The 13,401-nt window shown below is 31.1% G+C and overlaps 3 protein-coding genes and 1 non-coding gene across 4 annotated transcripts; all 4 read left to right on the top strand.

Annotated features, from left to right (window-relative positions):
• Positions 1-301: 301 nt before the first annotated feature.
• Tsp_01618 lies at positions 302-375 on the top strand. The gene has a single exon. It is a non-coding gene; the product is annotated as a tRNA-Asn (tRNA).
• A 330-nt stretch (positions 376-705) lies between these two features.
• On the top strand, positions 706-4,086 carry Tsp_01617 (putative Rap guanine nucleotide exchange factor 4). The gene is made up of 10 exons (XM_003377427.1): positions 706-724; positions 1,243-1,328; positions 1,374-1,387; positions 2,156-2,163; positions 2,428-2,580; positions 2,849-2,928; positions 3,025-3,358; positions 3,523-3,773; positions 3,840-3,918; positions 3,950-4,086. The coding sequence occupies exons 1-10, from the start codon at positions 706-708 to the stop codon at positions 4,084-4,086; spliced, it is 1,161 nt and encodes a 386-aa protein (XP_003377475.1).
• Positions 4,087-4,570: 484 nt separating this feature from the next.
• On the top strand, positions 4,571-5,408 carry Tsp_01616 (NEDD8-conjugating enzyme UBE2F). The gene is made up of 2 exons (XM_003377428.1): positions 4,571-4,621; positions 4,878-5,408. The coding sequence occupies exons 1-2, from the start codon at positions 4,571-4,573 to the stop codon at positions 5,406-5,408; spliced, it is 582 nt and encodes a 193-aa protein (XP_003377476.1).
• A 1,997-nt stretch (positions 5,409-7,405) lies between these two features.
• Tsp_01615 (putative Rap guanine nucleotide exchange factor 4) lies at positions 7,406-13,301 on the top strand. The gene is made up of 15 exons (XM_003377429.1): positions 7,406-7,498; positions 8,060-8,127; positions 8,167-8,445; positions 8,520-8,655; positions 9,524-9,674; positions 9,732-9,839; positions 9,948-10,129; positions 11,235-11,436; positions 11,542-11,756; positions 11,791-11,946; positions 12,023-12,192; positions 12,380-12,582; positions 12,657-12,805; positions 12,865-13,003; positions 13,105-13,301. The coding sequence occupies exons 1-15, from the start codon at positions 7,406-7,408 to the stop codon at positions 13,299-13,301; spliced, it is 2,448 nt and encodes an 815-aa protein (XP_003377477.1).
• Positions 13,302-13,401: the final 100 nt, after the last annotated feature.

Below are 13,401 nucleotides of genomic sequence, written 5' to 3' on the forward strand. Positions count from 1 at the left end.
AATACAGAAAGAGTGCATTTTCAATTTTATGCTGTAAAATTTCGAATAACGACACAAATGCAGATATTATGAAGAATAAAAATATTTTATACTATAAATGATTTAGGCTTAATTAAGTATTGTTATTAACATGATTGCTTTTATTTCTAAGTCATTAGAAAATTTTTATAATAGTAAGCGGAAACTTTTATTGAAATGTATTAAAAAAATTTTTTTTTGAAGGTGAAAAATAGCAGTAATTGGTAAAGTGATTGTAATGTATTTATTATTTAAATAAGTATATATTTCTCAGTGAACTGTAGTCTCTGTGGCGCAATCGGTTAGCGCGTTCGGCTGTTAACCGAAAGGTTGGTGGTTCGAGCCCACCCAGGGACGAGCATTTTTTTCATAAAGTGAAGTTAAAAAAATATACCAGCGTGATTTTATATTACATGCTTATTTATTTACACATTCCTGGCATTTCTGGTGAAAGACTGTTAATATGTGTGGACACTTTAAGCATTTATAAATAAGCATAGTCTGTTACAACCCATTTTTTTATAAGCACCGGTATTCGGTTATCAAAAGTTACCTTATGAAAGGCTGCAAAATTCAGTTAGTTAATACAAATATCTATTTATGATATTCAAATTTATGATTATTGATACGTACTTTGGCATTTTTTAAAATGTTTTTTAATATAATGGTTTCGCATATGTATGCAACATGCGTACAGTTGACATTAGTTTTAAAATTTAATCTCGACTGCATCTAATGAATCACTTAATTGTTTATAAAAATGAAAAAGTCAGTTTTTTCATCATGCTTGAAGTATTTCATCTAAATGTTACTTTTTATTATACCAGATAAAGTTTACATTTTTATTTATTGTGTGGATTAAAAAGTATACATTAAATTGCTCATGTTCAGTTTAAGTGAGCTGTTAGGCTGATTACACTAAATTAATATAATCTGAGCGTCATGTAATCCATACTTCTTGTTATCCATATTGACAAACTAGAAGTTCATATATTGTCATCACGATCTGACCATTAAATTTAAAAATGCTAGTAATTTTCTCGAAAAGAATGGCGTTCATATTGATCAAACAATTTTAATTTTCAACTATTACAAGCAGTTTCTAGTTTCATCTTGTTTCTTGTTTCATAGTGTTTCTAGTTTCATATTCATCAAACAATTTTTATTTTTAGCTATTAGAAGTTTTTCCATACATGTACAAAATGTGAATTCATTTAAATTCAGCTTTCCTACAATATGAATCACGAAGAAGCATTCATTTACGGTGTACTGTAGCTAAGAATCCAGTAGAAACCAATATGGATGATCCAGTTTAAGCAGGGCACATGTTGTTCAAATATATATATATATTTTAGAGCTGTGTTTTTATGTTTGAAAAAGTTTACACTATATTAAAATTCTGTTTTTAAACAATAAATTTTTAAAATAAATAATTTTTCTTTCATCTAGGATTTGATTCAAATTATAATTTTAAAATTCAGACTTTGTTGCTTAATTTGTATTTATTTATTGCGTGATCATGAGAAGATGAGAGAAAAAAATGCGTATCATCTAAAAATATTAAATTTCATTTTAAATATGTTTTTAAATATGAACTGCTTAACAAGTGAATTAAAATAATTTGATAATTTTTGAATGTCACAAAACAGATAATCAATATAATAGCAGTTGCTTTTAAATCATGGGAGAAATATATTTTGAATTGAGGTTTATTGTAATTATTGGATTCTTTCACTTTTTGCTTCTAAAAAAGCAAAAAATTAAATAATCATAACTGAAAGTTTTGAACTTTTTAATTTATAAAAAATATTGAAAAATAAATTTGTATAGCTGTGTAATCAGTGAGCAATTGGAAAAGCGTACATATTCAATAGTTGTCTGATGAAGTCCTCAATGATGACCTCAATTTTATTCATTTATAGAAAAACTGCATTTCCGGGTAAAGCAAGCTTAACTTGTCCAGCTGAATAATGTTCAAACTGTTGCTAGAGTAGAATAGAAAATTGCTGAATAGCAATAATTAAAATAACTATCTAGTAGATTGATACTAATAAGCATTTTTAACGTTTACACTTTGCCACAGTAGTGGATAGTAGAAGATGATGGTATTTTTACTTGTATTTTTATCAATTTTAAGTGTTACTGGTAAGTGTCGGAAAAAATAACAGATTATATAACTAATATATTTGATTTTATGTAACAGAAATATAGAAACTATGCTAATTTTGTAATAACTTTACCGTTTCCTTATTATGTAATAAATTACACTTTTTCTATAAAAGCCTACTTTTGTTTTAGAATGGGATACAATTATTTTTTCAGTTAATCTAAAAATGATAAAACATTAATTCCATATCTTTTCTGTATATCACATTTATTATTTTATAAATTGTTATAATTTTTAATCAGATTTGGCTGAGGCATCAAACGGCACTTTTGGTGTTTATTCATGGTGTGGAGACGATTACAAATGTAATCTGACTAACACGACATGCGAGTTGGGTGTTTGCATATGTATACCGAATTTTATAGTGAATGATAATGGAACGGCTTGCATACCTGGTAAAATGAGATTTTTCAAAATTGTATATTGTGCAGTATATATTTTTGTTTATAACGTTTTTCACATTTTGAGACAGCTAGAATGTTTAACAAATTAAAAATTTCTAAATGTATTGGAATTGCTTTTTCTCCATATGTATTTGCATACTTTACAAATGTTACTAACCCTTTAAGCAGTAATGATGGAATATAAGTTAAATTTTATTATTTTACTTTTTAAGTGAACAATTTTTTTCAATAACTAAGAAACTTTTTTCAAAAATTTTAGCTCCAAAATTAGGAGAACCCTGCAAAGCATTGTGTTCTACTTATAATTCCTTTTGCGTTGAAGAAACCTGCAAATGTATGGTAGGATTTAAAGAATCAAATGGAGAATGTGTGCAAGAAAGTATTTTATTGCTATGATTTTTTCGTGTTTCTATAATATAGTTTTCTTATTTTCAGTGGCAGCTATTGGGGAAGACTGCTTTTCAGATAATCAATGTTCTAGTGTGTATTCCAGGTGCTCAAACGGAATATGTACATGTAAAGCAGGATTTAAAAACGTTAATGGAACCTGCATGCCTAGATGTTGTGTTTTTATTTTGTAAAACGTGTGCATTAATTAAGAAAATGGATATTTTAGATTACAATTGCAATACCCAGTGGCCTGACGGTGAAGGTGATAATGAAGTCACACCGTGTGAAGTAAATTTTGCTGAAGGCAAACATACATGTCAAGAAGGCTTGTACTGCCAATATATGGAAATGAAGGAAGATTTAAATCAACCTGTGAAAGGTTTGATACGTTTTTAGTTTGTTTTGTTTACATACTTTGCCTTAAAATGTTTTTCCAATGAACTTTTTAATATATGCATTTGATAATAAAAAATAACTTTACTATGTCAGTGTAATTGAAAATAATAATTTCATTTCAGTTAATCTAAATTTTAATGTTTAAAGGAATCTGTTGCAATTCTACAGCAAAAGAGGCTTCTAATACTGTTTATTGTCCGGCTGGTGATTTTGTTGAGATTGAGTTGTGCACATCTCACGGATCATATTATTATTATTTTGACGAAATACGGCAGTTAGGAATATGCTGCGCAAATTCCTGTTCTAAACAACGACGGGAAAACAACGGGACATGCTATTTTCCTGTTGGTGTTGTTGGTTCAGCTTGTACAATAGACGCTCAGTGTGAAATAAACCAAGTTTGTAAGCGTAAGTTGAAAGTTTATTTATTTTCTTATTCATAATGATCCTTTTATATGTTGCAGAAAACAGATGCACTTGTGATGTTGGATTTTTTGAAATTGGAGAGCAGTGCTTGCGTATGTTATTTTCAAAAATTAACAAGTACTAATTTAATGTTTAAATTTTCTTTCAGTTCCTGACTGCTTTTTTGGAGAGCCATTAGTGGACATGACCACAGGTGAAAATGTACACTGTTCACAAAATCATGCATGTTCAGATGGATATTACTGTGTTCGAGAGTACAACATCTGCTGTAAAAATATTGAATAACTAAAGAGTATACGACGATAGCGATGCTTTTACTTTTATGAATAAATAAATACTTTTGAATTCTGTCACGAAAGAGTTTAAAGCAGCTCATCTTATGCTTATGAGTTTCAATATCTTCAATGCATCAGCTCTTTTCAAATTAAAATGAGTTTGCATGATTTGAAAGAATATTGCTTCCCGTATTTATTATACACTGGACTTATGGATTCTTTGTAGTACTTTAAGCTCGTGAAATAAAAAAATGCTCATATCCTTTTCATTTAACATAGCGGTTATTAAATTGTCCTTCGGCAATAAAAAAAACAATAATTTAATAATAATAATGATAATAAACAAATAGTAAGTTAAATTTCAAATAAAGTAAGACTTATCAACTAATTTTCATTGTCTGCTTTTATTTTAATAGCCTTGTTGAAAAACAGTAACATTTCTGGTGAAATTTGAATTGTATTGGTCTTACATTTTAATCCATTATAGAGATAATATGACAATTGAAAGTAATATAATGATCTTTTATGCAAATTCATTTTATACAGTAAGAATTTGAAATCTAAAATGCAAATAAATCTTAGTTCTCTGAAAAAAATAAAATAATATTTATAAGTAATTATATTTTCAATTATAATTTAGGTGTTTATGTCTATGTTACTAAGCTGAAATGATTTATGCTTTATATTTCAAAATTTTTGAGGCATATACTTTCATTTCCTTATTTCATTCTGTAAATACGGTATCGTTATTATGAGTACAAATAAGTTTTCATTTTGGTCTGAACAATGTTGAATTTACAGAAGAAGTTAAAAGAGCAAAAGATCAATGAAAGCAACAAACAAAACGCTACAGTTAGAAAAGAAGCTGCGTCGGTTCGCGATCGTTTGCTGCAAGTGGAATTTCAAGATTTAGGCTCATCACTGCCCCCTGGTTGCAAGCTTGAATTTCCAACAGCTGAATTGCACAACTTTTTCGTTAGTATAAAGCCAGAAGATGGGATGTACGTTGGAGGGGAGTATCGTTTTCAAATTGAAGTGCCGATGGAATACAACTTTGAACCGCCAATAGTGAAATGCTTGACAAAAATATGGCACCCGAACATATCAGAAAACGGCGCTGTTTGTCTCAGTCTTCTGCGATCGCTTTCTATGGATGGTTTTGGGTGGAATCCTACAAGAGGCATCAAAGATGTGATACTGGGACTTTACGCCCTTTTTGGTGATTTGATAGACTTTGATGATCCTCTAAACTCCGATGCAGCCAAAATGTATCTACGTAATCCGACTGAATTTAAATGCAAAGTTATGAGTTATATTAAACGGTATTGTTAGAAATAAGTCTGTTTTTATTTTCTATTTCTGTTTATATCTTTTCAAGAAATATTTGTTTTTTACATGGACTGAGATAAAGTTTTACTTCATTGACAAACGTATTGCTTTCTTATAGGCAAGACATGTTTGTTTAGTGACAATTGTTGTACATGTCACATTTTTATTTTTAATAAATTTTTGCAAAAAAATACTAACCGGAGTTGTGAATTTATATTGAAAAAATTTAATTTTTCAAAAGGTAAATAGTAAAAAGTATATTTACAAGGTTTGCTCGATATTTTTGTTACATTGCAATGAGTACTCTGTATGATAATTTCAAATTTTCAATTCGTGCTGTGTTATCCTTTCATATTGTACATATTTGTTGAAGTAACACTGCATTTGCTACTGATCTGATGAAATTATTATTTTTTATGCCATTGTTTTTAATGCATTTTCTTTTGATTAATAAGTATGCATGACGTCTAATTTGCTATATGCATTGCAATGCCATTTTATCACCACATATGCATGATTTTAGCAGCTGTTTTATTTTTTGCCTTTTTTTTGAAAGCGTTCATATTCAGATTATGAAACTTTACAAATTTTGTCTGTTCTTTTCAATTCACGTGAGCAATGAGCAGAATTTTACTGAAATATTGTTAAAATTAGGTTGTTGTACAGTATTTTACTTGTTGAAATTAATTAAAATGAGTGTCGGTCATGAAATTACGATGTTGTCCTAGATTCTTCTAAACACCAGTATGCAATACATATCTGTGACATTTTATAAACAACTAGAGCTTTTCTCAGATAGATGTGTTTTTGTTTGGCATTTGTGCGGTGGAAATTTCATGAAATGTTGGAGGAAATATTTCAAAATAGTGTCTCAACTGCTTTGTTTTCTATACAGCACAAATTATAAATTATATTTTTTGAAATTCTTGCACCTACAATAATATTTTCATATGGAATGTGTAATTAAGATGAGATTTTAAAAAATCAATAAAAGTACATTTTATGTTTTATGTAATATTTTATATTATTTATTATCACAGAAAGGAACGATTTTAAAAATATTTGAAATTTTCAAAATATATATCCTATGCGAGCAAGTAATAAAGTAGAATAAGTAATATTGCCAATTTGAATTTAATGAACTTGATTGCTTCTAATTGTTTAATACTGTAGGTTATCTCCATCTGTTTAAACGCATCGTCGTTGGTGACCGTGAGAGTTGCAGCTAGTCTTTTTATTTGATGGTGCAATAAATGCTTTTGCTTTAATTAATGATGTCATTTAGTATGATAATATTTGTAATTTTCTGTTGACGGTGAAAACATATTGGGCGATTGATATTTGACCCTGGCGAGGTAAAAAAAAATTAAACGATTATGCCAAACAGATTAAACGTTTTGCAATTTCAATGTTTGTTTTCACTTTTCAAGTTAGATGTACGTTATTCTTTTAAAACGATTAGTATATTAAAAGTTGCATTTGGCAATTATCAGTTAAAGAGAATTAAAACAACTTTTTGCAACTGCCAGCCGATAATTTTTGTTATTGTATAGCTGTGCACTTTTTTGCATTTTTTGCTAACTTTGCTATACTTTTGGCACTTCTTGTAGAGCATTGTTTTGATTTAATTCATTCATTTTATTAGAAACTTTTAGCTTTGTAGTTCGAAAAAATTATACTCCAGTGCTGCTATTGACTTTATGCTTTGGTTAAGAAAATTTCATTGAACTTTATTGCTTAACACTTTGTTCAGAACTTTTTTTTCTTCACCACAGTTATTATCACGAAATCATTCATTAAAATCAATGATTCATGAAATCACCACTTAAATATTTATTAAGAGTTTATGATGTGTTATATATTTTTCAGTATGTTATTTAAATTGTTTATTAGTCTTCATTTGTTGATGTTGTTTTGAAAATTGTATCAGTTAATTGTACTGTTAATTTTTGAAAGATATTATAATTTGGGTTAATATTAAACTGGTGATCTTCACAATAATGAGCGGGTCAAGTTGCAACAGACAACATTCGAAAGGAATTAAAATGCAATTTATTTGCAATCAACTGCAATTTATTATCAGTGTGTTGAAGGTTAATATCACTTGTACCAACTGTAACTGTTGCAGATAACAAAATTTTAAATGTAAGCAATGGCAAAATTGATTTCCGTTGCAGTTGCACATAGAAATAGGAATATGATTGAAGTATTGATTGACTGATTGATTTGATTATTGATATTAATAATATTATGATAACTTTAACATGCATTTCTTTAATGAGTGGATGGTTAAAAAAATTTTTTTTGTCTACTAAATTTTTTCACCAAGTTGCGTTATATTACTGAAGAAAATGTATGATAATAGTTGTCAAAAAGTGAAAATTAGATGAAGTTTTCACTACACGGGGGAATATTTATTCGACTTGGTTGACAGAAATTTGGGAGTAATTAATCATTGAAATTAACAAATTTCTGAACGAAGTTTATTTTAATAATAAAAATATTTTGTTTAAACTTATCTTTTTGCTTTTCTGTTTGTTTAATTGCTTCAGATTTTTTGTAATTTTTACATTATAGTGTCCAAAATGAGAATGAAACTGAAAAATGTTGTTTCAGTGTATGTAAATTGTTTATATTTGTTTTTTATTATCAAGCGTGGGTTTGCTCACTTGTTGTGGTCGATATGTATGAGTCATGGGAATAATTGTAATGCGTTTGGCGTGTTTATTTCGCCTCCTTTTCTAATTTTTTTTATCATCAGGCCGTGCCATTTAAATATTTTAGGTGTAGTCGGCTGGCAGTGTTGTTATTATTGTTGTTGTTGTTGCTGTTGTTGTTTGAAAGCGACACGGATGGCTTCCATCAAAAAGCGGATGTATTGTGTGATGAGGCATTTTTCCAGCAGCGTTGGGTCGCCTTGTGAATTGGAGAAAAAGCTCGAAGATGTGATGCCATCGGCTGGTTCTACTGTCGATGACGTGTCTAAAAATCGACAAAAAAGCTCCACCGCTCCTTCCTACCTCAAACGTTATTTTTGCAGGTTGTTTTTCTGGCATGCGGTTTATTTTATCAATTAATTTTGATGAAAATTTTATTTTGTATTTTCATCTTCAGTCAGATGGCCAAAAAGCGAACGCCGGAAATTTATTACGGAAAATCTGGCGCTGATTTGCCAAATTTTAATGTCATCACTCTATTGGAAACGCCAGTGATTGCTTCTTATACAGGTCCGGATGGCGGGCTGACTGAGGTGAAAATTCTGATGAAAAATGCTAATCATATTTTCTTACAAATTGGGGGGGGGAGGGGGCTTTTCTTTTTGTGTGAAACGATTTGACTTGTCTGACACTTGTCGTCAAACCCAGCGATCATTTCGATAAATTTGTCTTTTGGACATTTTTATTGATCAGTACAAATTAATAATTTTTCACGTTTCAGTGAACTTAGTCAAGGTTGTATAAAAATTGTGTAAAGTTATACCTGTTAATTCATGTTATTATTACTTGTAAATGTTCCAAGTATCAGAAATTTTAATGAAAATGTAATATTTTTTCCATTTACTTCATAAATAACTATTGATATTTAAATTATTTTTAAATGTTTTTGTTGATGCAGATTGTTATTTGTTGTATATATGAGACTTTGATTTGATTTTATGATGCGAGCAATCAATCTGTTGCAATAATAAATTGATTAATTGCAAATTACTTGTGCACACAAGCAGAGAGACTTATTCTTTTTTTATTAAAGCATTACAAAATTTAAATAGGTTATAATTATTGATTTGATTTTACCTACCATATTTATTTTTAATTTCATTGTGGGAAATTAGTGTGAAAATTGAGAATCAAAATATTTTGATGAAGCAGTTGACTTTTTTCGCATGGAGAAGACCGATTATTATTATTATTATTATTATTATTATTATTTATTTGCAAATAAGATATATCTTTTTTAAGAGAAATATTAAATTAATAGCAGCAGCTTCAATAATGCATATATAGATAATTGATGAAGAGAATGAATGTAGAAATTTCATTGAAAAGCTTTTATTGACATCAAATCAAAGAATGAAATGTAAGATATGAATAATAATGAAATTGAATTCATATTTTCAGGCTCCGCCACTGCGAGTTACCGTACCTGCAGGTATTGCTAATTTGGATGATGAACTCAGCTTGAGCATGCACGCATCTTCTGAAAGTTTGACAGTCGATCGTTGTTGCACTGATGCATCACTGGGTGGACTGAAAACGGATTTGTTGTCCAGTACGTGGATGAAATTTTTTTTTTATAAAAAAGCATATTCATTTTTTGCATATGTAGAAAAGAGAATTGTCAGATTGTGCGATTGGATTTCACCGGATGATCAACATTCTTACGGCAAATCGGTATCGCTTTATGAACGCAATCCGATCACGTCCAAATTGGCCGGTGAGTTTAAAAAAATAAACAAGAAAATATGCAAATTAAAAAGCAAATGCATTTTTGAAGTAAATTTATTATTATTTTTTGTTGTTGAATAATAAATTTTTTTTTCAGGCAATCCAGTGGCGGACGTGTTTGCCGTCTGCACGCGTCGCAATTGCAGCATTTTGATTCTGGCCGATGGGGTGAATTGGGGCGAGAAGGCGCGTTTGGCTGCCCGATGCGCTGTCCGAGGGTCGATGGACTTTTTGAATGCTGAACTGTTCGACCGAAGCCAGCCAATTACGAGCACATCGGTGAGTTTGCAAAATTGTCTTTTATTTGTTTGTTTGGTTTAATTGAATTGAATTGAATTTGAATATTAGTGATTACTGAAAAATAGCGGTAGAAAATTTTCGATTATTATTCTGGTGGTGGTGAACTGTGCAATTCACAGATTTGTGCAAGAACTGATACTGCTTTTTTCCAATTTCAACAATTATTTTCTAATATTCATAAAGCAGTGAGAAAATGTAGTGCGTTTTTCAGTTGTGAATGAAATGTATTTTTATTAATCTTTTCTTTCTTCTTTGAACTCTTTTTTTTCATACTGTACTGTGTGAATTTATATCATAGTTGAGCTCTACTTGTCATCGATCAATAAATTCTCACTTGGAGCATTGAAGACATTTCAATAATTAGAAATCTGCATTGCATTCGACAAATTTATATTGAATTTTTTGCAGTTCTCTCATAGTTTTCAATATTCATATTCACTTGTGAATTATTTATTTTAATATTAAGTTTTTATCCTATTTCATCTGTTGGGCGTGAATTTATTCTTATTACACACACGTATATTTTCTTCGAATTGATCATTTTGATTCATAATTTTCAAATTTACTTGGTTTTTAATCTTTATTTTTTTGTTTTTTGTAGTTGATTATATTTCATTTTGCATACTTTACTTTTTATAATTTAAATCGATGTCTTTCATTCATTTATTATTAAATGAATAATATGGTTTTTAGTGGGTTTTTTTTTCATTTTACAATTTACTTAAGTTGACAAAAAATTCCAATGCGAAAACAAGTGAAATGATTATCGTATGAATTGAAATCAGGGTGCAGTGACGTATCAGTAATTACAGTTTTAAAAATAAAAGTTAATTTAAGAATATTTATTGTTGGAGTGATTTAAAATTGATATTAACGTGATCATGTTATTGCTCTGTGCAAAAATGGTAACGAGTACAACAATTTGCAATGATTAACTTTTTTTCAATACTAAATTACTGTAATTACTTTTAATAATAGTCAGGTATTGACAATTTTCCACGATGAATTGGCATTGAGTTGTAGAAATTGAAAATATATACAGTATGAAAATTCAGTGGTCACAGTTTTTGTTTTTTCTCTTCAGGAAATTTTCCAATCTCTGCTTCGTGCATTTCATTGCGGTCACAGGTTGATTTTGCAAGAAGAAGGATCATTTACGACGTTGTGCGTTGTTGTGGTTTGTCCTCTGGAAAACAGCGAACATTGGGTTGCTTGCGCGTGCAATGTCGGTGATTCTTTGGCATTTATTTTCAGCGAACAGCACGGTGTTCGAGAATTAACTTCAGGTTTGTATTTTTTTTTGACCGAAGGGACGGACAATCAGTGGTCCCTACCCCTTTTTTTTCCTTTTTTATCCTTCAAATTCAAATGAATAAAAATGCACTTGTCAGGTTCTCACGATATTCGTCAAATTCGAAACATGCGAGACGCTGGTGGTGCTTTGGGACCGGTGTATGGAATCAGCCCGGATTTGCAAAATTTCACCTGTTCATTGTCCATCGTCGATCCAGGCGATATTGTATTTATCACATCCGACGGTGTTTCGGATAATTTTGATCCTGTTGTTGGCAAATTTTGCATCAACGCAGAGGTGGAGTGTTTCGTTGTTTATTGATTTTTTGATTTCAGTTTGTTTTCAGGAAGGTTTCGACATCAACGGTGGCTTTGATCCGACATTTATTGGCGCCAACGGTTTGTCGCCCCGTTATTTCGACTCGGCCGCCGACGCCCCTCGACTTGCCTATCAGTCAGCTTCGAGTCCGACCAATTGTTTGGACAACGGAAAGATGTTGGAGGTGATAATTGATGAGAATGGATTGAAATAGTTGATTGTTCTTCGTTTTGACGGTTGTAATTTAATTTGCATTTCAGATGGACGCGAAACCGTTGTCCGTTACAGCTTCACAACGGCACGAATTGATGCTTCATCGAATGGACGACATTGCTCGCCACGGATGTGGTGGTCAAGCAGCGTCGAAATCTGCCACTACTGCTCGTCAACTTTGCGAAAGTTTTGTTGAATTTACTAAACTGTTGACAGTGTGAGTATTTCTTTTTTTTTAAATAATAATTTATGTTTATGCATTTTGGTTTTTTCTTTTTGTCAAGTTTACACAAATCAATCGCTTGAAAACAGATGAAAAAATATTCATTTCGGAAAATTTAATTAATTTCAAATATGTTTTGTATTTGTTCATTTTCATGCGCTTAATTTGTGGGTTGCTTCAGAGCGAAAAGAAAAGTACTTCAAGATCCTGATTTGTACAAGTCGACTGGCAAGAATTCGTCGAACGAAATCAAAGCTATACGGCGTATGGTGAAGTACAAGTTGATGGAACTGCCCGGTAAGCTTGACCATGCTTCTGTGGTTGCTTACCGTGTGGGCTTTGTTGAAGTCCAACCTGAAACCGATGAACTGTTGTCTGCTAAAGGTGAAAAAAATTCTCTCTCATTTTTTACTTTTCAGTGAAAATTGAGTGAACTGTAACTGTATTTTTTTCTTTAGATGATCAGGTTCAGTTGCCGGTCAGGCCTAGTGTTTTGCCTTTTGCCAAAACGAACAGTGAAATTATTGGGCAAAGTAAAATACTCTCGTCAATTGCAATTGACGACTCTTGTGAAACGCCAAGGGCCGAAGCGCAGTTTGAATTTCAGGTGAAAAATTATTTTATGATTGAAAATTCATTTATTATTTATTTTATGTATTTATTTAGAGCGGTGCTTGTAAGTTGTCGTCATCGTCGTCGTCGTCGTCGTGGTCATCGTCGTCCGGTTCAGTGCGTCCATTGGCCAACTCGGTTTTGGAAAAGAGAAAACAACAACGAGCCGATCAAAGTTCAACAGCATCTCCCAGTATGTGTGCAGTTGTTTGTTTGTTTGTTTGTGATTTTCTGCTAAGTCATCTTGCTAGTTCAGATTGATTGTCGTTTGAATTTTCTGTTTTTCTTTTACAGTACGCCTGAACAGCCCCAGACCATCGGTCGAAGAGAAATTGGACGTCATGTTCAGCGTTGTGTCGAGATTTGCTCAGTCGAGCAGTTCGAACAGTGGAGAACGTCGTGCAAGTGGTTGTTGTTCATCTGCGATTCCAAATGTACAAAACACTGTTGCACCGTCTGTACAGCAGTGCTGTACGTATTTGTATATTTAAATTCAAATTCAACGTTTTCGGTGGTAAAATAAATTTGAATTGAAGATGCGAACGACGTTGCTTCGGCGGACGGTTGTTGTAATAAAATGGTCAACGTGGG

Source organism: Trichinella spiralis (assembly GCF_000181795.1).
Source record: "Trichinella spiralis strain ISS 195 chromosome Unknown Scfld4, whole genome shotgun sequence".
Taxonomy (NCBI): Eukaryota; Metazoa; Nematoda; class Enoplea; order Trichinellida; family Trichinellidae; genus Trichinella; species Trichinella spiralis.

Excerpts from the sequence above, each read along its gene's own strand:
- Tsp_01617 (XM_003377427.1), top strand. Across the intron at positions 3,359-3,522 it reads TTTAAATCAACCTGTGAAAG|GAATCTGTTGCAATTCTACA; the intron begins GTTTGATACGTT and ends TAATGTTTAAAG. Across the intron at positions 3,919-3,949 it reads TTATTTTCAAAAATTAACAA|TTCCTGACTGCTTTTTTGGA; the intron begins GTACTAATTTAA and ends ATTTTCTTTCAG.
- Tsp_01616 (XM_003377428.1), top strand. The coding sequence starts at position 4,571 with ATGACAATTGAAAGTAATATAATGATCTTTTATGCAAATTCATTTTAT. Across the intron at positions 4,622-4,877 it reads ATGCAAATTCATTTTATACA|AAGAAGTTAAAAGAGCAAAA; the intron begins GTAAGAATTTGA and ends TTGAATTTACAG.
- Tsp_01615 (XM_003377429.1), top strand. The coding sequence starts at position 7,406 with ATGAGCGGGTCAAGTTGCAACAGACAACATTCGAAAGGAATTAAAATG. Across the intron at positions 7,499-8,059 it reads TTATTATCAGTGTGTTGAAG|CGTGGGTTTGCTCACTTGTT; the intron begins GTTAATATCACT and ends TTTATTATCAAG. Across the intron at positions 8,446-8,519 it reads CTCAAACGTTATTTTTGCAG|TCAGATGGCCAAAAAGCGAA; the intron begins GTTGTTTTTCTG and ends TTTCATCTTCAG.